Here is a 26,390-nt window from a genome sequence, read left to right on the forward strand (position 1 = left end):
ACCATGGTCCTGATTTGTGGAACTCTCTACCAGAATCTATAAAAAGATCCACGTCTCTTTACTCATTTAAGGCAAACGTTAAATCTATGTTGATATCAGAATATTTGAAGTAAAATTTCTGTGTCGATGTGTCATCATTAAAGCATCATCACCATCATCATCCTCTCTATCGCCTTCATCTTCACCATTTCACCGTCATCTTTATCCTTATCATCTCCATCTTCATTGCTCAAATTACATTACTGCTGTTTTTCATAAAATGTACTGTATATCGATTCTGCTGTGTTAATGTATTATATTAATTAATGAGTTTTAACCTGTATCTAATACTATACCTTATTCACTACTATACCTTATTCATTTATTCATAAGTCGAACACATTACTGTATGAATTCATTTGGGGTGGTCCTGATAGAGTAAAACGTGAAGTGTTGGTTAAAGAATACGATGACGGGGGGGTTAAAGATGACTTGCATCAAATCAATTATTCAAGCTCAGAAAATGAAATGGGTTTCGAGACTTTTCCATTCAACTTCGAAGGGCTGGAAAGATATATGGATAAAATTGTTGTCACCTGTCGGTGGAGAATACATTTTTATTGTGATTTTGTTATGAAATATCTGAATATTGAAGTGTCAAATTGGTTGATGGACATTTTACAAACATGGTGTTTATTGGAAAGGAAAATAATTACCAATGAGTTTATATCATGTATATGGACAATCAATATATCACATTTAAAGGAAAATCTATCTATAGACCAAACATGAAAGAAAAGGGATTCACTAAAATTACTGATATGTTAGATGAATTTGGACGCCCACTACGCTGGAGGGAAGCGAAGGGAAAGGGGTTAAAGTTTACTGAGTATTTTGAATTGTTAGATTGCTATAAAATAATGCCAGGGAAATGGAAAGTTTTCTTTTTACAACAAAACTACCATCATCTTGTAAAAGAACCTGGGGATTTCCCTTCTCATTTTTGTGAATCTGCATTTAGACAAATTCAGAATATATCGACAAAGGAATTTTATCGCACTTTTTTAAACATTGATAACTCTGAAACCTCCAAGGTGTTTACTGACTTTAATCAACTTTACAACATCGATAGGCAACAGACTTCCAAATTGTTCACTCTTCCATTACGAATCACTATTGACACCAGACTCCGAATCACACACTGTAACATTTTAAATACCTTAATACCTACAAATGAATGGCTCACAAGAATAGGAAAGAAAACCAACGCATTATGCTCTTTTTGCAATGCGACACCCGAGACATTGGATTATTTGTTCTTTGCATGTCCTAAAATAGCATCCTTTTGGAATGCGTTGCGTATGAGAGTGACTGACTTTAATCCTAATTATTTCCCTTTCACGAGATACTATTTTATTTGGATTACTAGAACCACTTACTCCATCCACCTTAGCATTTAATTTTCTAATTTTACTTGGTAAACAATTCATTTTGCGATGGAAATACCAAGAGACTCGCCCTAGTTGAAAACAATTTAATTATCTTTTATCTTATAAAGTTACTGAAGAAATAATTGCAAAAACGAAAAACAAACTCAATAAACACAATGTAAAAAGGCAAAATATAAACAAGTATTTTTCCATTGCATAAATTGTAATCACTATATATTAATATTTTGTGTTAATCGTCTTTTTGTGACTTTGTTTTATCTTCTGTTCATGTTGTAGTGGTGCTGTTTACTTTCGGTCATGTTAATACATGAAAATGTCATTTTTGGGTTGCGCTATACCCCGGTGATGCCGCCAGGACGACAATGGACCGTTGGGTATTACCGTACCCCTTTTCTTATTCGGTTAAAGGTCAAGTCCACCTCAGAAAATGTTGATTTGAATCAATAGAGAAAAATCAGACAAGCACAATGCTGAAAATTTCATCAAAATCAGATGTAAAATAAGAAAGTTATGACATTTCAAAGTTTCGCTTATTTTCAACAAAATAGTTATATGAACTAGCCAGTTACATCCAAATGAGAGAGTCGATGATGTCACTCACTCACTATTTCTTTTGTTTTTTATTGTTTGAATTATACAATATTTCCATTTTTAAGAATTTGACGATTAGGACCTCCTTGCCTGAAGCACAAAATGTTAAAATAATGGAATTCCACGTGTTCAGGGAGGAATAAAACTTCATTTCACATGACAATGACGAGAAAATAAAAATATTTTATATTTCATATAATAAAAAAGAAAAGAAATAGTGAGTGAGTGATGTCATCAACTTTCTCATTTGGATGTAACTGGCTCGTTCATATAACTATTTTGTTGAAAATAAGCGAAACTTTAAGATGCCATAACTTTCTTATTTTACATCCGATTTTGATAATTTTTTAGTGTTATGCTTGTTGAAGTTTTCTCTTTTTATTCAAATCAAGTTTTTTGGGGGTGGACTTGTCCTTTAATGGATCGTCCTGTCGGCAGCGCCAGGGTACAATTTGCTTGTAAATTAAGATTATGTTGTATGTACTTAAACAATGTTCTGTTTGATTGAAGTGCAACGATATGTTTTGTATACTTTGATTGTTTTTGTGACGAATAAAAAACTACCAAGATAAAAAAAAAGTTAGATTTCTTTTGAACTGTGAGGTAACAAGGTCACCTACTTATTTTTTTTCTTTACAAGGGATTAATCTTTCAATTATATGTCTAGTTCACTCTATTGCTTTATTTTTCAGAGAGGTCACTTTTGAACATAAATGGCTTTAGCAACATTAAAATGTGAAATGTCTGAAAATAAGTAAACATGGGCAAGATCAACATTCTTTAAATTTCGTTGCATAAAAAAACAGTTATGATCAAGTAATGTCTTACTATGCGAAAAAAGGGACCAAATTCGGAGTGGACAGATTTGGAGAGAATGGACATCCCTTGTTTGGTTATTGGTCACATAGAATAAAAAACTCTAGCTTTGCTTTTGTATTAAATGAACAATCGCAGCTCGATAATAAATTGTGATTGGTAAAAGAAAATCCCCCTTTTATGTACCCTAGTTATAAGACAACCCTTAAGAAAAGCACCAATTGCCTGTATCATAATCATATGCCGATATTAAAGGACAAGTCCACCCCAACAAAAACTTGATTTGAATAAAAAGAGAAAAATTCAACAAGCATAAGATTTCATCAAAATCGGATGTAAAATAAGAAATTTATAGGATTTTAAAGTTTCGCTTCATTTCACAAAACAGTTATATGCACATCTCGGCCGGTATGCAAATGAGGAACTGATAACATCACTCACTATTTCTTTTGTATTTTATTAGGCCTATAGGAAATATGAAATTTTTTATTTTCTTGTCATTGTCATGTGAAACGAAGTTTCATTCCTCCCTGAACACGTGGAATTCCATCATTTTAACATTTTGTGCTTCAGGCAAGGAGGTCCTAATCGCCAAATTCATAAAAATTGAAATATTGTATGATTTAAACAATAAAAAACAAAAGAAATAGTGAGTGAGTGACATCATCGACTCTCTCATTTGGATGTAACTGGCTCGACTTTTTAATGTCATAACTTTCTTATTTTACATCCGATTTTGATGAAATGCTCAGCATTGCGCTTGTCTGATTTTTGTCTATTGATTGAAATCAACATTTTTCTGAGGTGGACTTGATCTTTAATTCTAAGATGGTATGAGCGTGATGAGCGATGCATGTATCCCGATAGGAGGGGATTGACTGGACCAGGTAGGCATACGAAAAGTGCGGTGAATGTGGCGGATACTATAACCTGGCGGAATGGATCACCCGTTCCAGGGACAAATCTGCTGATGCAGAAATGATATACTTATAATACTGATGGCGTGTTCGAAACAGCTAGAAATGATCGCGGAAGATCATTTATGATCATTTTTGTCAATTCCTCTATCTACATTTGTGTACTGTTTCGCACTGGAAAAAGTTGAATATAACTTTTGACAAGCAGCTGGGATGAGAATTATTATGATGGCTGCAATATCGATGAGTCCAGCAACGATGAAGGCGAAATTATAAGACTGAAGTTTGTCGTAGAGTATACCTAGGTACGTATAAAAACAAATAAGATATTTAGAATTAATATTCATATAAAAATATATTTGATTTGATTTATTCATTTCCACATTCCAATAACAAAAGTATCTACAAATGTTATCATTTTGTCTCAGCATAACATAAGCAAATGACATAAAGAGTAACATAATACATACATACATTCTAACAATGTACTTGAAGTATATCTGTACCTAATCATTTTTTTTCTAAATTATCACATCAAATATCAGAAAAAATACATATATGAACATAGCACATTTTGGAATGTGGGAGACCTCCATCTTAAGCTTAGAGCTTCAAATTGATAAAGGTCTCGAAAAGAAAGGGGAAGGAAAACCCTTATAAAAACAGACAAGTATATATAGTTCCTTATTTTTTAGTACCAAGTAAATGTTCATTTGGTTATGGTGATGAAATAAATAAAGATGATGGTAATTGAATTATCATGGCTATTTCTGTTAATACTATCATTATTATAATTGTTATTATTATCATTATCATTATTATTATCATTATCATTATTAATTATCATTTTTATTATGATCATTATTATTATTATTATTATTATCATTACTTTTATTATTATTATCATCATTATTATTATCATTATTACTAAGTATTATTATTATTATCACCATCATCAGAAACCTTGAATAAATCAATAATTCATTTTGATTGAATGCCACAATTTATTAAAACTTTACATCAGTATCGTCGAAAACGATCAAACAATAATTACATCAATACATTCACCTGTATAAACATTAATACCCAGTATATTAACATCAACCATCATACAACAACAACAATGATAAAAATATCGATGATATTCAGATTAAAAAATAAGATAATAATCGTAATAAAGATGAAACATTATAACATTCAGAGGGTCAGATCCAGCTTTCTTCAATGGCTAAAAGCTTTTTTTTGTAAATGGGGGGGGGGCTGTTAAGGGAAGTCCTTTACAAAAGACGGAAGTTCTAAATTCATCGTAAGTTTATTCGTATTAACAAGATAAAATTTCTCATGGCCTGAAATAATGTAAACGTGATTCCAAAGCTGAAAATTTTGGATATTTCATGTAGGCCTATTCAGACCTGAGAATTGAATATTTTTAGCAGTTTGTGTTTTCATTTACATGATGGACATATCAATAAATGATGCGAGTGCGAAGCACGTGCTTACTTTTTCTGGCGATATAGACATAAAAAAATTAAGAACGAAACATAGTAAGCACTATCATGATATGATGCGTTTCTAACTAAAGTAATTCGTGCGAATGCAAAACGCGGGCTGAAGATATTTTACACACTGACTTTAAAAGAGAATATTTAAAGGAGCGTTATTATTTCCCTTCCCTTTTTTATTTAATTTTCTTCCTCTTATCTTTTTTTCATATTTTCTCCTCTCCTATATCTTTTTATTTCCTTTTATATTTTTCAATTTTCCATTTTTTCCGCCCCTCCCCGATCCGTCTATGATTATAAAAATGACGAATGCAACACTTACCGACAACAGCCCCTCCTCCGACCTCCCCAATACCAATCAGGTAATGAAGGGACAATGCTACAACAGCCAGATCAGGTGGAACTGAAGACTGCGGCAGGCAGGCATTGGTTACTATCAGACCACCAAATAAGAAGCCACTTGCAAACGAAAGGAAAGCGAGCGCAGGAAAGGAGTGGGCAACCGTGTTGAGGAAGAAGACCACGGCGGTGACGAAGTGCAGGAGACAGAAGGTCACCCAGTCTTCCAGGAGTTTCCTCGAGGAGAAGAAACCAAGGGAAAACCGCCCGAGGATGTTCGCTGCTCCCCCGATGGTAGCGAAGAAGACGGCATCGCTGGATGGGAAACCTTTTTCCTCGGCGTTGGGGATGACGAAGATGACCCAGGCTGAGTAGCTTGTGCCGGTGATAACGACAGAGGTAACGATGGCTAGGTAAAGAGGGTGCCTTTGGAATAGCTCGGTGAATGAGGAGTGTTGTTCTATCACGTTGCTCGAAGACGTGTCCATGGTGCCATGGGAGTTGAGGAGATGAGAAGTACTCGAGGCATGATCGTCTTCACTCTCGTTAGCGTCTCCTTCGTGGATACTCTGAGATTTAAATACGGATGTAATCGCTCAATGTACAAGTAGTGCTTAATAACAGAAGGAACAGAAGTCATCCTAATTCGTCAGTATTGGCTCATACACAATGATTTTCAGGCAAAGGCGTCGATCCTGGGGGGCAGGATGGGGCAAACACTACCGGATATGTAAAAATAAAATAAAATTGGAATTTTACACAGAAATCTACAAGCGAAATTGAAATGCTAATTCGTTCTTTATTTAAAATCGTGCTCAAAATGTCCGTTTTTTCAGAGTGGAATATAAAAATTTTCAGCTCGCGCTTCGCTCTAACATCACTTCTTTAGCAATAAATCCATACTTTTCATGGTTAAAAATGTGAATAGATTGTCCCGTTTTCAGGTAAACCTCCAAAGAACTCCCGCTTCGATTTGCAATAATATTTAGTTGGATATACATCTTGTTCCCTATTAAAATCGTCCACTGAACTGTTTTTCAGATCGAAATATCAAAATTTTCAGCTCGAACGCTTCGCGCTTGCGTCTATTGTTCTTTCAGTTGCCCATCTTAATCACTGTTACCAAAAAGGCTTTGAATATTTAACTTTCAGGTCAGAATATTAAGAAATTTCAGCTCGCTCTCGGCACTTGCATTATTTGCGTATAGTAGTGAGATATGTATCCTCCTCTGAGCTATTCCAAACAGTTCTAAACAGGTACCTTTTTCATTTTTTCGGGTCAGTATACGAACAAATTTAAGCTCGCGCTTCGCGCTCGCATTATAATTTGTTGGTGAGACATGTGTCTCCTTCTCATGAGTCATATATATATGTACATATATAGGTCTCTGTGTGTGTGTGTTTGGATGAGTTGTGTGATCAAGCGCCTTTGGAACGTTGATTCATGATTTTGCCCCCCTCCCACCCCAATTTGAAAAATATAATTAGGTTGCTTTTTCAGTAACATTCGCAAATAGCACTTAGGATAGTTTTTTTTCTCACTCATCAGGTCATTCTGTGTTACTAATTGGAATCGCAAGTGTTTTAGTGAGTCTCTTATAAGTTATGTGTTGCACACATATTTTAGTTGATACGGACTGACACTTTAGTAACAGAAATTCGGAATACCAAGCTACTGCAGTAAAGACGATCTCCTCCGTTGACCATGCAGTTTAAGAAAGCCATTATTATATATCTATTTTCGTAAGATAACAATTATTTGCATGGCCTAAGCTGATGGGTTGAATTATTTCAGTTGGCCACATTTGGAGTAGTGTGTAAGCAGCGCTTTTTGACTAAAGGGAAAATGTGCTTCATCAAACTGACTTTTGTATTGAATTGGATGGATTTCATCATTCATGCCACGAAGATATGAAATAAGGGATTTCCGTATTCACGGCACTAAAATTATCAGAAATAGTGGATATCCACTGTCGCGCCACTAAGATCATGTCTTTTTATGCCATTAAAGGGGAAGTTCATCCTGACAAAAAGTTTATTGTAAAAATAGCAAAAAAATAATAAAAAATATTACCGAAGGTTTGAGAAAAATTCATCAAATAATTAAAAAGTTATTAGAATTTCAGTTATTTGATTTGTGACGTCATATGCGAGCAGCATTCCTACATAGCGAATGGTAATTTTTTTTTTTTTTTTTTTATTTCTGCATTCAATGAAATGTCAATGAAATGTCATTTTCTCAGAAAATTGAAAATGGTTTTCACTGTAACTTTTGCATATCAATAGACAAATCTTTTCACACCCGATCATGAAAAGAAAATAAAATTAAATCATCAGGAACCATACAAAATTTGAATTTCATACATTTTATATTACATAACACATGGGGCAGCTGCTCGTTTATGACGTCACAAATCCAGAATTTTAAACTCTAATAACTTTCTTACTCTTTAACGGATTTTCCTCAAACCTTCACCAATAATTTTTACTGTTTTTCTGCTATTTTTACAACAAAGTTTTCTTCAGGGTGAACTTCCCCTTTAACGATTAAGTAGCGATTGGACGTTCTCGATTATGCAATCTTGGCTAAATTTCATGCTCCATCGGATTTGACACTTTTATGTCAAAATGATTTTAGCAAGTGGGTTTATATGGCTCCAATATTTCCAAATTTCCTAATTCATTTGAACATAAATGATATAAGATCAAAATAATATTCAGCAAACTCACAGGTAAATCGGTCACGACTTCATCAATATTTGACGGCGTTGATTGATAGGTCTTTGGTCGGAAGAGGGCGCAACATGGTATACAGTGAAGACTGATTCCACCCAATAGAAGCATTGCACCACGCCAGGAGTAGATCCGTCTCAGTTCTTCGGCCAGGACTGGCAGTGTCATCATTCCGACGCCCCCAGCGGTGAAAGTCACAGCAGTCACAATTTTGTAAATTGGGGAGAAGTAGTCGAGGAGACTGGCATGCGTAGGGAACATGACCAAGCCATAGCCTATACCTAAAAGTTGATGGTATCGGTACAAAGCCAGGTGAGATTAAACTTAAAGAAGATTAAAATGTAAGAAGATCAATGATCAATTGATAACTGTACAAATTGATTATGTGAGCATTTTCGGATTTCAGAGTTTTCAAAGTTTCTGGGAATTCGATAATGGCCAAGGTGTTCCAAGGATATTTATGGATTCCACGAAGAGCTAGAATGACAAACACATACATAAAATATTGTTTATTTTCTTGACCAAACAGAGCAATGCCAAGGTCCTGTAATTTCCATTGTTCACTATTAAAAACTCCCCTCCCACCCATGGGAGCATTTTCTTGATCCGCGCCTGCCTCAAGTTGCCCCCCCCCCCCCCCATACACACAAACAAGTAGGCCTATATCAGATTGGTTAATTTAGATTACAACACAACGAGGGGTTACCCACCTACCTGATAAAATGAGACAGAGTAGAAATTGGATTCCCGTTCTAGAGAAAGATCCTAGAATAATTCCAACGGAACCCATGACGCTACCAGGAATGATAACCGTCCTCATGTACATTCGCTTCATTAACCATGGGCAAATTATGGCTACAACAAGGAAATAAACAACAATAATACTCTGAGTGAGTTTTTTTTAATTATCAAATAATTATTCAATTATCTCTTCATCAGCTCTTTTGTATTTTTATATCATGACATCTCTGAAATTTGAAATATTTCATATTTCACTTATAAATATCAGCCAAATGAATATTGACTATGTGACGTCATCGGCTCTGTCATTTTGCATAAACACCTGTGTCGCTCTGTAACAATCTTCTGAAAAATTAAAGCGAAAGTTTGAAGATGTCACAACCCTCAAAATTCACAATGAGATTTAGATAATTATATACACATTCACAAATTCCAGTTTCTGCTTATTCAAATCAACTAGCTGTTTGAGCGGAGTTGACTTTTCATAAAATCGGAGGTGATATCGCTCACAGGTCTATACCAAGAATAAATCCAAATCCAAATGCTACGGCAGTGTGCATTTTTCTTTGAAGCATAAAAAACTAAAACACACTACATTGGACACAGACAAAGAAATGTTTGAGGTTGAAATTCAATGGACATTTCTGCTGCTAAAATAGAATAAGGTGGCTACGGGTAGTGCAATCATATTTATTTATTCTTCTATAAAAATCTGTTTCAATGACAGATACCGTTTGCAATCTCCTGTTGATGGATCTTTTTTTATCTTCAAATCCCTTTGGGTCCATATGGCTGTTGCATCTGTCTACTTTTCACGATGCCAGGATACTACATCGAAAAATGATGATCGATCATAATTTTGATTTTTTTTCACAGGTGTTTTTCGCATACGCTTGTAAGAACTAAGTTCTTTAAAGCGTATGCTTAAGAAGCATACGTTTCACTTACATTATGAAACTATAATCTATATTCAAACCTCACATTACTACTATAACTACCAAAAAAAATTGCTAACAGCTAAAAATGCAAGTCAGAGAAGTGCAAGTGCATCCTCCCCCTCCCCCCCCCCCAAAAAAAAAAAGGTCAAAATACCCTGATATGCCTGCGTCCGACCAAAAATATTTGTCAAAAATGAAAAAAAGTAAGTTATTCTAAGCAATTTATTTTTTTCTGTCGGTCAAATACTCGTGACTTTTGCCCAGTACTGCAAATATTCACGAGGGGATCCAGCTTCCTTCCATAGCTAAAAGCTTCCCTATTTTTTGGTTCGTTTCTGGTAGACTCTTTACAAGTTGTATCTTTAATATAGTACATTACGAATCAGAAGGAAATCGTTCTGCGTTATCATATGCTTAGATTAATGGCGAATCCATCCGTCCCCTGTCCCAACCCCCCACCCTCCTCCACATGAGCCATTAAAAAACTTGTACAAGAAAATGTCGGGCATACCCAAGTAAAGACCTTTTTTTGCTTGGCAAATTTTTCATGACAAAAATATTGGATACCAAATATTGGGTACCAAGTGTGTGCAGAATCAGAGACAAGTGGATAATAGTCGGGTGCTTTTATTTTGTCCTCTGTCGCCGAACCTTGGAAATAGCTTCCCCAGCAGCCATGCCAGCCATCGCCTTAAACACCCCCAAATACACACACAGTTATGAATATGAAGATAAAATAGAATCCGTAACCTAACCGAACATCTATACGTCTATTCATATATCTGAACTTTAAACTCCCTGTATGACAAAAGATGGAGTCTGTTCATTATTGTAGTTATACTCCCCAACGCTCTTTAAAAAATAATCAATAGTTTGCATTTTTCGAATATAGGGCATTATTGCTGTAATTCAGTAGTGGGTACATATCAGTTCAATTATAATATTCCATTATCATCCTTATGTAGTCAGGTAACACATGATTGGGTTCTTTTGCCTTTTTCCTCGTTACTTACATGATCATACATGCATAAAGGGACCCATAACCCTTTTTTATGTACGATAGGAATGATAATAATTTACTGCTAGCATCATAAACAATATGATAATCGAACAAAATAGAAATTGAAAAGAGATTGAAATTCTCCTGAACACTTTACAGTATTAGCCAGATCGTGGTCATTTTGCGCAGGATCGGAAGAAGGTCATTTGTACTAAAGTGCATGATGAGATAAGCACCAACTTTGATGACTTGATTATTCATATAGTTTTTAATTGATTGAGTTTTTCATTAAATCCACAAAAAACAACAATACGTCCACGAGCAACTGGTATTTCACAGTTGGCCAAGTACATTGCTATCATGCATTGAAATAGAAATTCCAACAAATACCTAGAGTGTTTATTGCTGTGCTCATTCTAGCCACCTGGTATACACTGTAAAACGCTGTTTAAACTTTTAAGCAGGTTGTTTGAGCCATCACTCTAACAACAATTGTTCAAAAATTTTAAACAACTGTTTAAACTTTTTAAACAAGTTGTTAGAAAAATTAACAATTATAAAAAAAAAGTTTAAACAGCTTGTTGTTAGATTGACAGGCTTAAACAATGTGCTATTCTGCATCCTGCTATGTATGGCGTGCTGTCATTATATTTTACATTGAAATTTGTCTATCATAATGAAAGAAGTGAACGATAATTGAATCATTAATGAGAGAGGAGTAGGTTTCCAGTTGGCTTGTTTGTTTCTGTTGATGAAGTTTATCGTAGTAGGATTGGCAGTTGATTTCATAACTTTGGGCCTATGATAAAATATATTATGTAAGATATTATGTATGTATAATATTTTACCCAATATTGGGAGGGAAGGGAACATGCATGTTTCCTGGGTATAATTTACCGCGTATTGGACTATTTCAACGCAACATTGTGTAAAATTTACAAAATATTGGGTTTGGGTCTCATCTATCCAATGAAAGTAAGTTTTTAAAGATTGTTACACTTGAGTGAGCACTCTCCATTTTCGTAAAGCTCGCAGAAATCTGCGCAGAAATGCTTGTTTTCATGCTGTGTCAAGAGAAAGGGCGAACTCAAACTTACCCTGCGATAAATTTCTCATACATTTCCTTTGCACTTTTAGTCAATTGAAATAAAACGGACACATTCAAGCATTTAATATCAATTTTTGCCACACAACTTTTACCCTTTATGTGCCTGCTGGATCTGAGTACTTAACTGAATCTGAACAAAAGTTTATACCAGACATCTCCAGCGTTTTTCCACTAAGTTTTTATTATTTAAAGTGGATTTACATTTCATTTAATATGTACTTGTTTCCCCACACTTTTTCCAAGCTTCACAATGATTACCGAAAGTTAATGAAAATCTAGTCTAAGCCATTTCATGTATATTACAGCTCAATGTAAAGCAAATATCGTCCCGATGGCCTCGGTGTGTGGGGGGAGTGGGGTAGGGCGCAATGCACTCTTCGAAGTGTTTTGGGCAAGGAAACCAGATAGAAGAAGGTAAAAGATATCTTCAAATTAATTTTACTAGCTAAATTCCACGTGTTCTTCATGATTAAGGTTTATTGTTATTTGCATAACTATTTCAAAGTTCTGCACAAATAATTTTTTCACTAGCTTTTCAAAAGCAAGTGGTGCTTACTCAAGCGGAAATAGTTTTTGACAGTTATATCGTCATTTACTTAAATGGATCTGTACCAATGTTAAAATGTGGACAAATCTTCAGGATATTACAAATCGTATAATTTTACAGGATTTTTTCTGAATGTAAACTTTTTTTGATACGCACTGTACCTTGCGTTATGAAAAGCCTACTTCAAAAGTCGTTATAGTGTCAAGGATGACCCGTTGCAAGTTTATTGGTTTCGCATTACATTTTCGTAATTTAAGGTTATTAATAATAAAAATAATATTTAGAGTAGGCTGGTATAGTAGTGCAGTTTGTACACAAATGTAACAACACCCTCAAAACCTAACTGGAAAGAAAGCCAACAATTTATATCTCAATTTATATCATTCTTCGCAAGAATGAAAGTTTATAAGAGAGTTTGACGCCTTGTCGTAAAGGTTCCACATACTAAATAAATTAACTTACGTTACAATAGCCTAATAATAATAATAATGGTAATACATGTATAAAAATTATAATACAGGCCATACATCTTCCTTTAACTTCACATCATACGAAATTTAAAAAAATCTTATCCTGCACCAAATGTTTAATATATAAAAAACATGATGATACGACAGTGGAGTACCCCAGACGGCACGTCAATTTTGAAAAGGCGCAAAAATAAAGAAAAGGAGTGACATTTTATTTTTTACCACCCCCCCCCCCCACATTTGAGAGAAAATGCATAAAAACTAGCAGGTTTGGTCGTTCCGCTTCCTCGCATAATTCGATTCGATGCAATAATGGTTTTAATTCTCAAAATCGAAGGGTTTCGCGCCCTTGTCAGTGGCCACGTAGCGATTTTCAGAGTTCACGTTGGTGCCTGAAAACCCAACAACCCTCCCCACCCAATTCCGAATTCTGCCTGTTATCCAATTAAAATCATTTCTTAATTTGAATGAAATGTAACAATCTGAATTTGAAGTGGCGCTGTAAAATAAGAGGGAATGGTAAAACATTACAATCTTTATCATACATAGAGCCTGAGTTAAATTGCAATATCGCAATTTCCAAACACTCGATACGAGATCACCACGATTACTCCATGATTAAGACCACCATTTCAATCGTGGCAAAAAGCACTATAGTGGGAACTAGGTATACTTCATTGTTCAGAATTGGAAAGTTCCCGTTTAAAGTTACAGAATGGGAAGGCCAGATTGTGCTTCTTACCATTGGCGGCGGAGCGGAGGATTATCTTTTGTGTTTAGGGGGGACGGCTATTGTTGCGTCCCCCAAACACAAAAGATAATCCTCTACTCCGCCGCCTATGCTTCTTACCCAAAGACATCGAGATTCCATGCGACAGACCTACGGCTGTACCCACCAATCCAGTGGATACATTGAGGCTCGATGAGACGTCGTTGATGAAAATACCAAACGATTTTAGAATTCCAAGCTCCAAATAAACAACAACACCGATCGCAATCAGGAGTAACCAATCGTAAGAGCTTCGGGCAAACGGCGCCATCGCACAAGAGAAATGGATGCAACTACATACGACGGTCGACAACGAGATGGGTGCTAGAGGGCACACGAGAGTAATTCATCTGCGCGCAAAGCATGCCGGACGGGTTTAAGTAAAGATCACATGGCCTTATTGATTAAAATAATTCATTAAAAATAGATCAAATGTTTGTATATCAAAAGAAAAACGATAGAGGTAATGCTACGTTCATACTCTTTCATAATTAAGGCGTTTGGGGAGGCTAGACTGCATTTTTAAAAATTTCATTTCAATTATTATATACCCACAATGCAGTTCTGTTTTTTCTGGCAATGAACTGGCCAAAATTATGGTTAATCTTATTTCAGGCCATTTAAACTATTGATTGAGCTAGGCAAGTACCTGATTAACATTTCAAGTCTTAATGTACTGTTAATTAATTAATTGTGACTAATGTCAGTGAATTAAAGCAAAATCTATCGAGGGATTGATTTTTAATGATATTTTGATGAGCTATGATGTAACACGTGAATGAATGGGGGTCTGTAATACTCGTGCCCTACAGAGTTTACGTCCTACGAACAAGTAGTTACGACCAGGACGTGCTCATGCTGACGTTATGAAAAAAAATCTTGATACCAAAACTATATTGTTGTTTTAGCACTATACGCTGATTCATTCCGAAAACAGTCTTAAACCGCAAAGATGATTCTATCTTCAATGACATCGTCGCAAGAGGCGTCGATCCTGGGGAGGGGGACGATCGCCCAACCAATGAAAATATTGGGGGGGGCAAACATATCGTTTTGCCCCCCCCCCCCCAATAATTCCGCATGTGCAAAAATAAAATAAGATTGTAATATGTTACACATAAACCAGCAAGCGAGATTGAGATACACAACTCGTATTTTATTAAAAATCGTGCTCAGAATGTCCGCTTTTCAGATTGGAATTCAAAAATTTTCAGCTCACGCTTCGCGCTCTGTAGCAAAAAACCCATACTTTTCATGATTAAATAGGTGAATTGAATGTCCCATTTTAAGTTCAAAACCTCAAAAGAACTCCCGCTTCGATTTGCTATAATCTTTCGTTGGATAGATATCTTGTTCTTTATCAAACACGTCCATTAAACTGTGAATTTTTTCAAATCAAAATATCAAAATCAAAATATATCAAAATATATATATATACAGTGCGTCCCAGAATAAACGAAACCGAGATTTAGCGATCATTTATCATAACTTACTCATAAATGAAATAGACAAATGACCTACCAATTTAAAGCTTAGAATCTCCTCTTTCATCTGATATTACTTAGCTTATTTCTTATTCACGCATGAGTGAGCAAAAACAATTTGAAGAAAGGATATCAAAAACTCATTTGGCGAGGGGTATCTGGGTTTCAAAAAGAAAACCACATTTTTGAAAAGTTCAATATCTGTTCTTTAATTTGATACTTAAATTACAGAAAATGGTCAAGAAATAACAAAGTTCTGGTCATTTGAAATAAGGCTTGTATTTCCATAATTTCATGAGATAAACGTGTTTTCACCGGTTACCCACAGAAGCTTTCGCATGGTGAACAAAAGATTTAATGCATGGCTGATCGTCAACAAAACGGAGTGTTGAGCCTGGAGAACCTCTTCATTATTGAAATAATATCATTTTCGTGGGTAACTGTAAGCAGTCTTTAACAGGTCCTTTTTCGATAATGCTAGAACAGTTAATAACAATTTCTGCTCGCGATTGGCGTTCGCAGTATCCATCTAGTTACATACGAATCTTGTTCAGCATCATACATAACATTGCCCAGGATATTAAATTTTCAGGGAAAACACATGAAAGTAAAAAAAATCGCTCGCGCTTCGCACTCGCACTTTTTATAAGGCTTATAAAATTATTTAATGCTTATGTTGTTTTTATAAGAATAAGACTAAAAAGTGACTGATAGGGGAAAAATAGGTGAAGAAAATTTCGGGCCCCGTCCCGCCTATAGGCGAAAGTCGGATCAGCCCTTGTAACACATACACACACACACCAGAAAAAATGGTGCCCCCCTGAAAAAGCAAGGACCCCCAGTGCCCCTCCAGGAAAAAAATCCTATCTACGCCACTGCATTTATGGAACGGGCATACGAGTGTGCAGCTATATAGCCCAGCGGCACGGACGCCGGGTGCGCTCGCGCAGAGGCGATGGTCGGACAGCGCTCTGCGGCCGCTTTTCACCAAAATTGCAGCTCATTGCGATCGGAACGGCGTAACGAGAAATATGCGAAGCTTTGGAGTTTGGAGCGGATTTCTTATTTCTTTTTCTCAATAAGATTATTGCTATGCCCTGAAACGGAAATTCGAGTGGAAAATGGGGGTCCCCTCCGCGGCACATACCCACTAACGTAGAAAACTGCTCTACAATCATTTCTATGCTTCGTGTTGCATGCCCTATAGATCTGCTTTTCGTGTGCAAAATTCTTTCATGCGATACCAGCATGCCATTCCAAATTGTTGAAATCCCGTTGCATAGAGCTGGTCTTCATAGCACATTATGCCTGCCTGAGCTCGCGGCGGGACTGTACCTGTACCATGGCTATCATGATTCCAGCTGGATGGTGACATGCGAAATGTAGATTATGACATGTATAAGAAAGTGGTTTTTGTCTCACCTGCATAGCAGAGTGAGACTATAGGCGCCGCTTTTCCGACGGCGGCGGCGGCGCCAACATCAAATCTTAACCTGAGGTTAAGTTTTTGAAATGACATCATAACTTAGAAAGTATATGAACCTAGTTCATGAAACTTAGCCATAAGGTTAATCAAGTATTACTGAACATCCTATTAGAGTTTCATGTCACATGACCAAGGTCAAAGGTCATTTAGGGTCAATGAACTTAGACCATGTTGGGGAATCAACATCAAAATCTTAACCTGAGGTTAAATTTTTGAAATGTCATCATAACTTAGAAAATATATGGACCTAGTTTATTAAACTTAGACATAAGGTTAGTCAAATATCACCAAACATCCTGCTAGAGTTTCACGTCACATGACCAAGGTCAAAGGTCATTTAGGGTCAATGAACTTTGGCCGATTTGGGGGTATCTGTTGAATTACAATCAAAACTTTGAAAGTATGTTGGTCTAGTTCATAAAACTTGGACATAAGAGTAATCAAGTATCACTGAACATCCTGTGCGCATTTTAGGTCACATGACCAAGGTCAAAGGTCAATGAACTTTGGCCATAATGGGGGTATCTGTTGAATTACCATCATAACTTTGCAAGTTTATTGATCTGACTTTTGAAACTTGGACATAAGAGTAATCAAGTATCACTGAATATCCTGGGCAAGTTTCAGGTCACATGATCAAGGTCGAAGGTCATGTGAGGTCAATGAACTTTGGCCACATTGGGGGTATTTGTTGAATTACCATCCTATCTCTGTAAGTGTATTGGTCTACTTCATAAAACGTGGAAATAAGAGTAACCAAGTATCACTGAACATCTTGTGCGAGTTATAGTAGTTTTCAAAGTCAGCACTGCTGCTATGTTGAACCGCGTGATGCAGGTGAGACGGCCAGAGGCATTCCACTTGTTTAAACAAATCGAGTATATATTGAGTAAGAAAAAACTTACTGAATTAAGGCTTAGATATAGATCATAGATCATTTCAGTCAATCGATATTGCATTTAATGTGTATTAATTATTGGTGGATCACTGGCAATTGATTCCATGGGTCAGATCACCTCTCCAGCCAAAACCATTTCGCATGCGTTGATATGTACACATCATGCAATAGGCGATAATACGTCAATCACATCCAACTTTGCGGGGGGGGGTTCTTTTGCCTTCTCCTTCTACACAACGATATGCCTCTAGCACACAATGTAATTGGCGGTATGTTTTACTTTCCGCAGAAATGGGGGATTTCTTGGGGGTACACTTCCATTGATGAGTGGATACCAGGCGCGACCATGGGGTTTGGAAAAGCACCATAAACAAGGGAAGCAAGTCTTTTCCAGATTATGAAAATGTATCTCTTAACAATTATTTGGCTTGTGGCACCCTAGTATTGGCAATATATCCCCTTTTCAGTATTTTAATCATCGTTTTTGACACCTTTATAAGGTTACATAGGCCTATACGTAACGTACTTACCCACTCTTTCCCTTTTTACGCGTGGTTGCGCCTGGTATCCATTCTTCAATGGAAGTGGGCCCCGGGCGGCCTCTGGGAGGAAGCAAATGTGGCTTTGGAAAGTCGTCCTAAATCGGATGTATCGCTGTTACCATGATATTGATTATATTGATTTAATTTGACATGTATGTTAATTTATATTTAGATTACTTTCAAACATGTATTTTTTTCTTCCAATATTGAATTTTGTTCATGCTATTGTTTATTTAAATTGAATCAATCTATCTTGTACTTATTTGTATCATTTTGAAGAATGAAAATAAATTTGAATTGAATTGAATTGAATAGTAGCAACCAGAATTTTGCACACGAAACGCAAATTGAATGTTTCCGTTCCAGATGCGAAACGAAAAAAAAATCTCATGTCTCACAATTTGCATTGCAGGACAGAGTCTTACGACCCAAAAGCTCCTTCCAAAATCAACTAACGTCGTAAATAAGCGTTCGCGTTCTTCCAACGAAAGGTCGGGAATGAAGAAATGTAAGACGGAAGTGTGGTTGAAAGAGATTTATAGGTTTGAACAAGTATTCGATAATGTATTCTATCAGAAACAGGTAGCCAATGAAGTTCATTTAGAAAAGGGGTAGCATGACACCATTTTTGTTTTTGACAGATTAATCGTGCGCATTAATTTGTTCTGAAGGCTTTGAAGTCTTCCAAGATCTTGTTTACAAATACCCCCAAGCAAGCAACTCTAAACACTGGCCCACAAGTATACCTATACTGCGAGGAATAGTCACTTAGCTTGCATTACCAAAGATTAAGTTGTATCATGTATATCGTGTGAGATATTTCTTGATTTCAACTCCTGTCTGCACATTCAATGTACATTATACTTGCCGTTAAAATAGTTCAAATATGATCCCTATATTCCGGCAGCCATACCTTGGTTTGGGGGCTTATGTTGCATTGGAATGCCATACTGGTGAGACCTTCTATTGAGGAATCGTCATGCTGGAACTCTGTCAACATTGACCAACCTGAGATATATGCCTATATGCGAAAATCCAAAGTGGCCGTCGGCAGCAATCTTGGATTTATTCACGTTTCCAAAGGGTTTATTGGTTTTAGCCTTATAGGGGGGGGGAGAATCTAAATCTGAAGTTGTCTTTGGGATACTTCCACGTTTTGAATTATAAATGACAGCCATGGTTGCCATATTACATGCATTTAAAGTATTGACTTTGTACATGCGGAAAACGTATTTATCATTTATTTCCCGGTTTTCATTTTGGACAAAAATGAGAGGATCGTTATAATGAAAAATATTGAAACATTAATTGAACAGTAATTAAGTACATTAAGTAGGATATCTGTGTTGTCACTGTGTATGGTATTAGGCATACTAATTATTTCTAATTCATCCCTCTGGAATGACTGTAAGTGTGGTTTTTACTTCGTTCTTAAAAAATTATCTGTGATAGTGCCATATACATATAATGATTTAATTACTTCTTAGGATTTCTTAGAGTAACCTAAAGTGTATGTAGAAGGGGATTGCCAAAATTGCTCTAAAATTGTTTCATAATTGTGCTTGATTTTTTTGCTTATCAGAGCAGCTTCACACTTCAAAATTACCTCTGTTCTGTATCGAAACAACTGGTTGTCCTCATTTGAAGAACATGAATATTAATATTTGTTTCGATAAGTTTCTTTCAACTGTATAGGCGGAACAAAGGCGAAATGATGTTCAACAAAGGGGGAGGGGGCGAATTGAGGTGCGAAATAGGGACGCTGGATTGATGTTTTACTTAGGGGCGCCAAACCGATGTTCGACATAGGGGGAGCCGAATTGATCGTCAACCTCGGTTGCGCCGAATTGATGTTCGACATAGAGGCACCGAATCGATGGTCGACATACGGGCGCCAATTTGATGTTTGTCTTGGGTCCGAAATATCATGTTCAACCTAGGGAGGGGGCACCAGGGACCAAATTCATATTCGACCTTTGAGGCCCTTATTTGATGTTTGACCGGGGAAAACGCCAAATTCATGTTTACTCGTATCAAATGCTTAAATAAATGTCCATCTTGTTCATACCAAAGGTGCTTAGAAAGTCCAAATTTAGGTCAGAATATCAATAATTTTTATCTCGCTCTTCGCGCTTGCATCAATTGATTATTAAGGTATCCTGTTGATGTTTAAGCCCCAGTCACATATAGACCCCGGACCACCCCGGATCTGATCCGGGGAGAGATCCGTGTTGGCGCCTTGGAGGTCCGGGGTGGTCCGTGTTGGTCCTTGAACGTCCGGGAGGCCAACACGGCAGTTTTTGACTGTCAAAAACATCCGGCGTCATCCGTGGACTGCCGGGTAGACAAAGCCATCCGAGATGGTCCGTGTAGCTGCCGCGTAGGTCCTTGCGGCTGCCGGATCATGCCGGCATTGCTGTGTTGGTCCGTGTATATATGTGACTGGGGCTTAAGATAAGTGCTTAGAATTTCCAACTTTAGGACTTGTGTTACATTCAATAAAAAAATGAATTTATTCCGCACAACTGAATCATTTGCGGACTTATATATAGTGACGCTAACTGGGGATACTGCCTAACACTACACATAGAAGTGAATTCAACTCGCATAGCGGAAACTTAAAACAAATCATTTGAACTATATGAAACGGTTTGAAATGAAATGGGGAATTTTAGTGAATTTTAAACATCAACAAGGGAGGCCCTCGAGGATAGGGAAGTTTCTCCAGGAAGTAGATCATTACAAACTCGCTCACACATCCACACTAACGCACACACCCTCAAAGCCTCACTCGCTTTATTTAAAACAAATGCAAACCTAGTTACAAATAATGCGTAAAGCATTTCCATTTATTTGAATGCAGGATAAAAGAGCATAGGTATGGTAGCCGAGGATCGAATCCCGGATTTTCCATGTGTAGCCAGGCACCTTAGACCACTCGACCACGGCACATCCACTCACACACACATCATCACACCATTGTTATCTGACCATCGGACATGAGATTTATAACCATGGTTTTCCGGACCGGGTACGAAATCCGAGGGCCTTTAGCACGTCCCCGTTTGATGGGTAAAATACAAGAAAATATCCCAAGAAGTAGATCATTACAAACTCGCTCACACACCTATCCGCACACATCCACGCACACACACACATTTTCAAAGTATTTCTATTTGGGTATAAAGTTATTAGTTTGCTGCAATATGCCGTACACTTTGACTGATGTAGGCATTTATAAGGGGTGACATATCAGCACACTATGTAAGTCAGCATGCACATGAGAAGGTAATACTTGGGAACACTGGTACGATAGCACACTTCATAGTGTTATTTGGACAACATAATTATATACACGTCGAAAATATGACAATATGAAATAACAACATATACATCATTTTTCATCTTTCTATATTATTTTAATGGATAACACATGATTTCATGTCACTTCTGCTTAATATATTCTGGTGTCTGTGCATTTAAGCGTATTAAATTTGTAGATCTGCAACGATAATAATGATTGTCATGATTGAGATAATGCTCAAAATATTGAGAGTTTATTATAGGACAAGTCCGCCCCAACATAAAGTTGATTTGAATAAAAGAGAAAAATCCAACAAGCATTACACTGAAAGTTTCATCCAAAATCGGATGTAAAAGTAATGATATTTTAAATTTTCGCTTAATTTCACAAAAGAGCTATATTCACATTCTGGTCGGTATGGAAATGAGAGGACTGATGACATCACTCACTAACTATTTCTTTGTAGTTTATTATATGAAATTTCATAATTTTCTCCCCGTTGTCCTGTAAGAAAAAGTTTTATTCTTTCCCTGAATATGAATTTGTGGTATTACCATTATTAAACATTTTATGGTTCAGTCAAGATGGTCCTTATTGTCAAAATCTGTAAGAAATGAAACACTGTATAATTCAAACAATAAAAAACATAGAAATAGTGGGGGACATTATCGACTCTCTCATTCGTCACTAAGTTGTGCTTAACTGTTCTGTGAAAAATAAGCGAAACTTAAAATTGTAACTTTCTTAATTTATACATTTGATTTTCTCTATTGATTAAAATAAACATTTTTCCTGGGGTGGACTTGACCTTTGAGTTAATAAGTAAGTTAAGCTGATGTTGTAAGCGTATTTCTTGGTCAGAGTGAACATGATGAACATTTTTGGGATTCAAAATAATATAATGCAGTACTGCAGATTTTGATGATGGAATATGAATGCATTCAGGATTATCGATTACGTTTGTCGACATTATGACATATGTCAATCCTAATCGCCTTTCCAGTTCTCATTCGGGCCTCCAGATTTCCTGTGTAAAAAATAATAATAATAATAATGACAATGATAATTATTGGCTTTTATATAGCGCTTTATCAATCTACGACTGTTCAAAGCGCTTCACAATTATTATTACCCAGTCACTGGATTCATAGCATTTCAGGCAGCCTGTTAGGCGCAAACTTGCTTAACCTACCATAATGACGGTTGTTTCCTTCCGGTACCCAATTACCACCTGTGTGAGTGGCAAAAAGTGGATTGACGCCTTGCCAAAGGACGCTAGACCATGGTGAGATTCGGACACACGAGCCTCTGATTACAACTTCCAAGAATACAATTTCATAATCAATCGATCAAAATTGAATAGTACTTAATTAATGCTTTCACCAGAAAATCAAGACAAAAAAATATCTAAAAGTGTATTTAACCTTTCTAGGATTTCTACATCCACTGTCCTCTTCTTTCGCGTTATAATTCATGAAAACGCAATTTGATACAATATCGATCGTACGCAGCGATTTCCAGAAATCGTCAGACCCCTGGTTTGCATACTGACCAGGGTGTACATATAACTGTTTTGTGAAAATAAGCGAAAAATTAAAAATGACATAACTTTCATACCTCACATCCGATTTTTATAAAGTTTCCAAGCGTTATGTTGTTAGATTTTTTTCTTTTTATTAAAATCAACCTTTTGGGGGTGAATTTGCCCTTTTAGACCAAAAGGAAGCGCAATTATTAGCAAAAGATGGAAAGTTCCATAAATACACACAAAACCACATCAGATTGTTGTTATTTTGTGAGTAATATGACACACCACAAGTGCCAGGTATAAATGGTAATATCTCTGACTTTTTTCCCCTTCTGCAATTTTTACCCCTGCAATTTTTACTCCCGCCATTTTGTATTCTGCACTATTTACCTCTGCCATTTTTACGCCGAACCACACCAGAGGCCAGGAGGACAATCACTTTCTTCAACTGCAAAGATACAAGAAAATAAGATGGTAATATGCAGTAGCGGACCGTGACCTGGAGGAAACAAAGCATTGGGGTTGCACTGCATTGTCTGTGAACAATGCTGTGCCCCCCCCCCACCCAATGCTTTGTCTCCTCCGGGTCACGGTCCGCCACTGGTAATAAGTTTAAAGTGGAAAAGGAATATTATACGAATACAATATGATACATTACAGTATCCCAAACTGATTTTGACTACTTAAGAACAAGTTGACCTTAATTTACTTTTTTTAAATCAAAGATCTCCGTTAATAACGGAAATGGTCAAGTAAGCCTATATGGCTTTTGAATACATCATAATGATAATGATTATAACAATGATTAAAATGACGATGATGGTGATGATGATGATAGTAATAGTAATAATAATGATAATAATAATGATGATAAGGGTAAAACTTTGTATACCGCAAATTCACAAATTGCCTCTAAGCAGTTAAGAGAAAGGAAAATATAAGGGAAGTATAAAGGAAATAGAAATAAAAATACTTTGCACAACAAAATGTCTCAAAACTAATGTTACAATTTACAACTTTTTCTCACCAGATCATGAATAAAAAAAATGCCATCAAATGGGCCAATAAACATAATATGATCATTTTAAGAATTAGAAAGATGAGCTTTTAAAGCATAACTTTAAAGCATAACTTTAAATGTATTAAATGGGGAGATTCTTCTAAAGAAATGGAGCTGCATAAGAGAAAGAACGCTGACCGTGAGGGTGTATCACAGCAAACGCCAAAGGCATACAAATTTCTGAACTATGAGAATAAAATTTGTTTTATTGGACCATCTTTAAGATTGAATATATATAGTAGACCGGCCAAAACGATTTTTTATACTTTGGACGGCAAAATTTGTTAATGCTTGCTAATGATTGGCATCCCAGCTAAAAGTTTCGCAAAAATACCCAGGAATAGCGTACGGGCGGATGCCAAGCGCAATTTTGCGTGAAAGTGTCATTTTTAGCGTAAAATCTGAAAGACTGTCGAAAATCACGCATTTTGATATTTTGACGGATTATCATCATATTTTTGATTATCTTTGATATGAAATTATTTTTATTCAGAATTTCAAATTATAAGTCTACTAAATATGCATTTCAAATTTGAATATTACACACACACATATGGCACAGGGAAACATAAAACCGCGATTTCCTCGAAATAAAAGTTTGAGTAAACTATCAATAGTTTGAAGTTTTTTTAAGCAACATAAATTCTTCGATTTAAATGCGTTTATCCATCGAAAGCATAGTAAACGTCCTAGTGCCACAAATATTAAAAGAATTTTCAAGTAAGATGGTAGATATCTCATTTTATGTTATCCGAAAGGAGACAATGTACATTTTACCAGGTGCGCATTTTGAAAGAAAAATTGAAAATACCGTACATTATGTACCGTACATAATTACATACTAAAGTACATACTAAAGCGAGTTTTTATTTACATGTATAAGTCCATAATAAAGCGAGTTTTTAATTGCATAGCACAATTTGTCAATTCCTTGCATCCCAGCTAAAAGTCTTGCGGAAATACTGAGGAATAGCGTACGGGCGGATGCCAAGTGCACTTTTGCGTGAAAGTATAATTTTTAGCGTAAAATCTGAAAGACTGTCGAAAATCACGCATTTCGATATTTTGACGGATTATCATCATATTTTTGATTATATTTGATATGGAATTGTTTTTATTCAGAGTTTCAAATTATAAGTCTACTAAATATGCATTTCAAATTTGAATATTACACACACATATATGGCAATATGAAATATAAAATCGTGATTTACTCAAAATAAAGGTTTGTAAAAATTATTAATGGTATAATGTTTGTGTTCCGCATCTCAATTTCGTCAAGATTTAGTGCTAACCGAATAAATACTTAATAATTGTTGTCATGTCACATATAGTGAAAACAAATACTGAAATAAGATGCAAGATATATATCATTTTATGTTATATATGCGAAATATAACAATGCACATTATTTTATCAGATGCGCATTTCTGATAAAAAAATAAACAGCGCACAATATTACATCGATATTGCACATATCTTATATCAGTGCGATACTCGGCATGATATTATATAGGATTATGTTTGCTTTTGTAGTATAGAGTTCGATCTTCTTGCTATTTCCACGAATGAATTGGTGCTGAACTTAAATCTACCTATGTGGCGATATTCAGAAATAGGTCTGATATTTAATTTGCCGTTACCATGGTAGCATTAATTTTACAGGAATATCTATATCCAAAATCATAGAAAACATACATGTATGAATAATGTATGTATGTATGTATGAATGTACGGCAAATTAAATATCAGACCCATTTCTGGATATCGCCACAGGCAGGGTGACCAGACGTCCCGTATTTTCCGGGATTGTCCCGTATTTTGCTCCTGTGTCCCGGCGTCCCGACAAACCCTTCCCGGGACGCCTATTTGTCCCGTATTTCAGAATATTAAACAAAATGTAGTTAATACATTTAAAAGTGACGAACTTTCATTAAATAACCAACAGCTGACGAAGCAGGAACAACAATTAAATCGATATTTACTGTAAACTTTTGCAAGTTCTGCGGTGATTTCTTGCTAACCCAATGCATTGCAAACGAACTGGTCTCCTGCCTGTGTGTGGCAGGCTACTAGCTAGACATGTAGGATCGAAGCAAATTCTCAATGGTGAAACAGTCTCACATGATAAACAGTTTTTCCACCAAAATAATCACAAAATCGGCGGGAAATTCTTATAATTATGCT

General features: G+C 36.0%; 1 protein-coding gene across 2 annotated transcripts; it reads right to left on the reverse strand.

The window, feature by feature from the left end:
- Nucleotides 1-3,586: 3,586 nt before the first annotated feature.
- LOC121406467 (monocarboxylate transporter 12-like) lies at nt 3,587-14,285 on the reverse strand. Of its 2 annotated transcripts, none has more exons than XM_041597477.1 (5): nt 13,983-14,285; nt 9,043-9,183; nt 8,326-8,609; nt 5,579-6,164; nt 3,587-4,055 (listed from the first exon to the last, which is right to left on the reverse strand). In XM_041597477.1, the coding sequence occupies exons 1-5, from the start codon at nt 14,170-14,172 to the stop codon at nt 3,874-3,876; spliced, it is 1,383 nt and encodes a 460-aa protein (XP_041453411.1). In that variant the 5' UTR covers nt 14,173-14,285; the 3' UTR covers nt 3,587-3,873. The 2 variants fall into 2 exon arrangements, with proteins under 2 accessions (XP_041453411.1, XP_041453412.1); XM_041597478.1 differs by lacking the exon at nt 13,983-14,285 and adding an exon at nt 9,801-9,872.
- Between the last annotated feature and the right edge of the window lie 12,105 nt (nt 14,286-26,390).

The sequence above is a fragment of the Lytechinus variegatus genome, chromosome 1 (assembly GCF_018143015.1).
Source record: "Lytechinus variegatus isolate NC3 chromosome 1, Lvar_3.0, whole genome shotgun sequence".
Lineage (NCBI taxonomy): Eukaryota > Metazoa > Echinodermata > Echinoidea > Temnopleuroida > Toxopneustidae > Lytechinus > Lytechinus variegatus.

What these genes read in the sequence shown, in the direction of transcription:
- LOC121406467 (XM_041597477.1), bottom strand. Translation starts at nt 14,172, where the DNA reads ATGGCGCCGTTTGCCCGAAGCTCTTACGATTGGTTACTCCTGATTGCG. An exon ending in TGGAATCTCGATGTCTTTGG is followed by an intron (nt 9,184 to 13,982) that starts GTAAGAAGCATA and finishes TCCTTGTTGTAG; the next exon opens with CCATAATTTGCCCATGGTTA. An exon ending in ACTCTGTCTCATTTTATCAG is followed by an intron (nt 8,610 to 9,042) that starts GTAGGTGGGTAA and finishes ATCAACTTTTAG; the next exon opens with GTATAGGCTATGGCTTGGTC.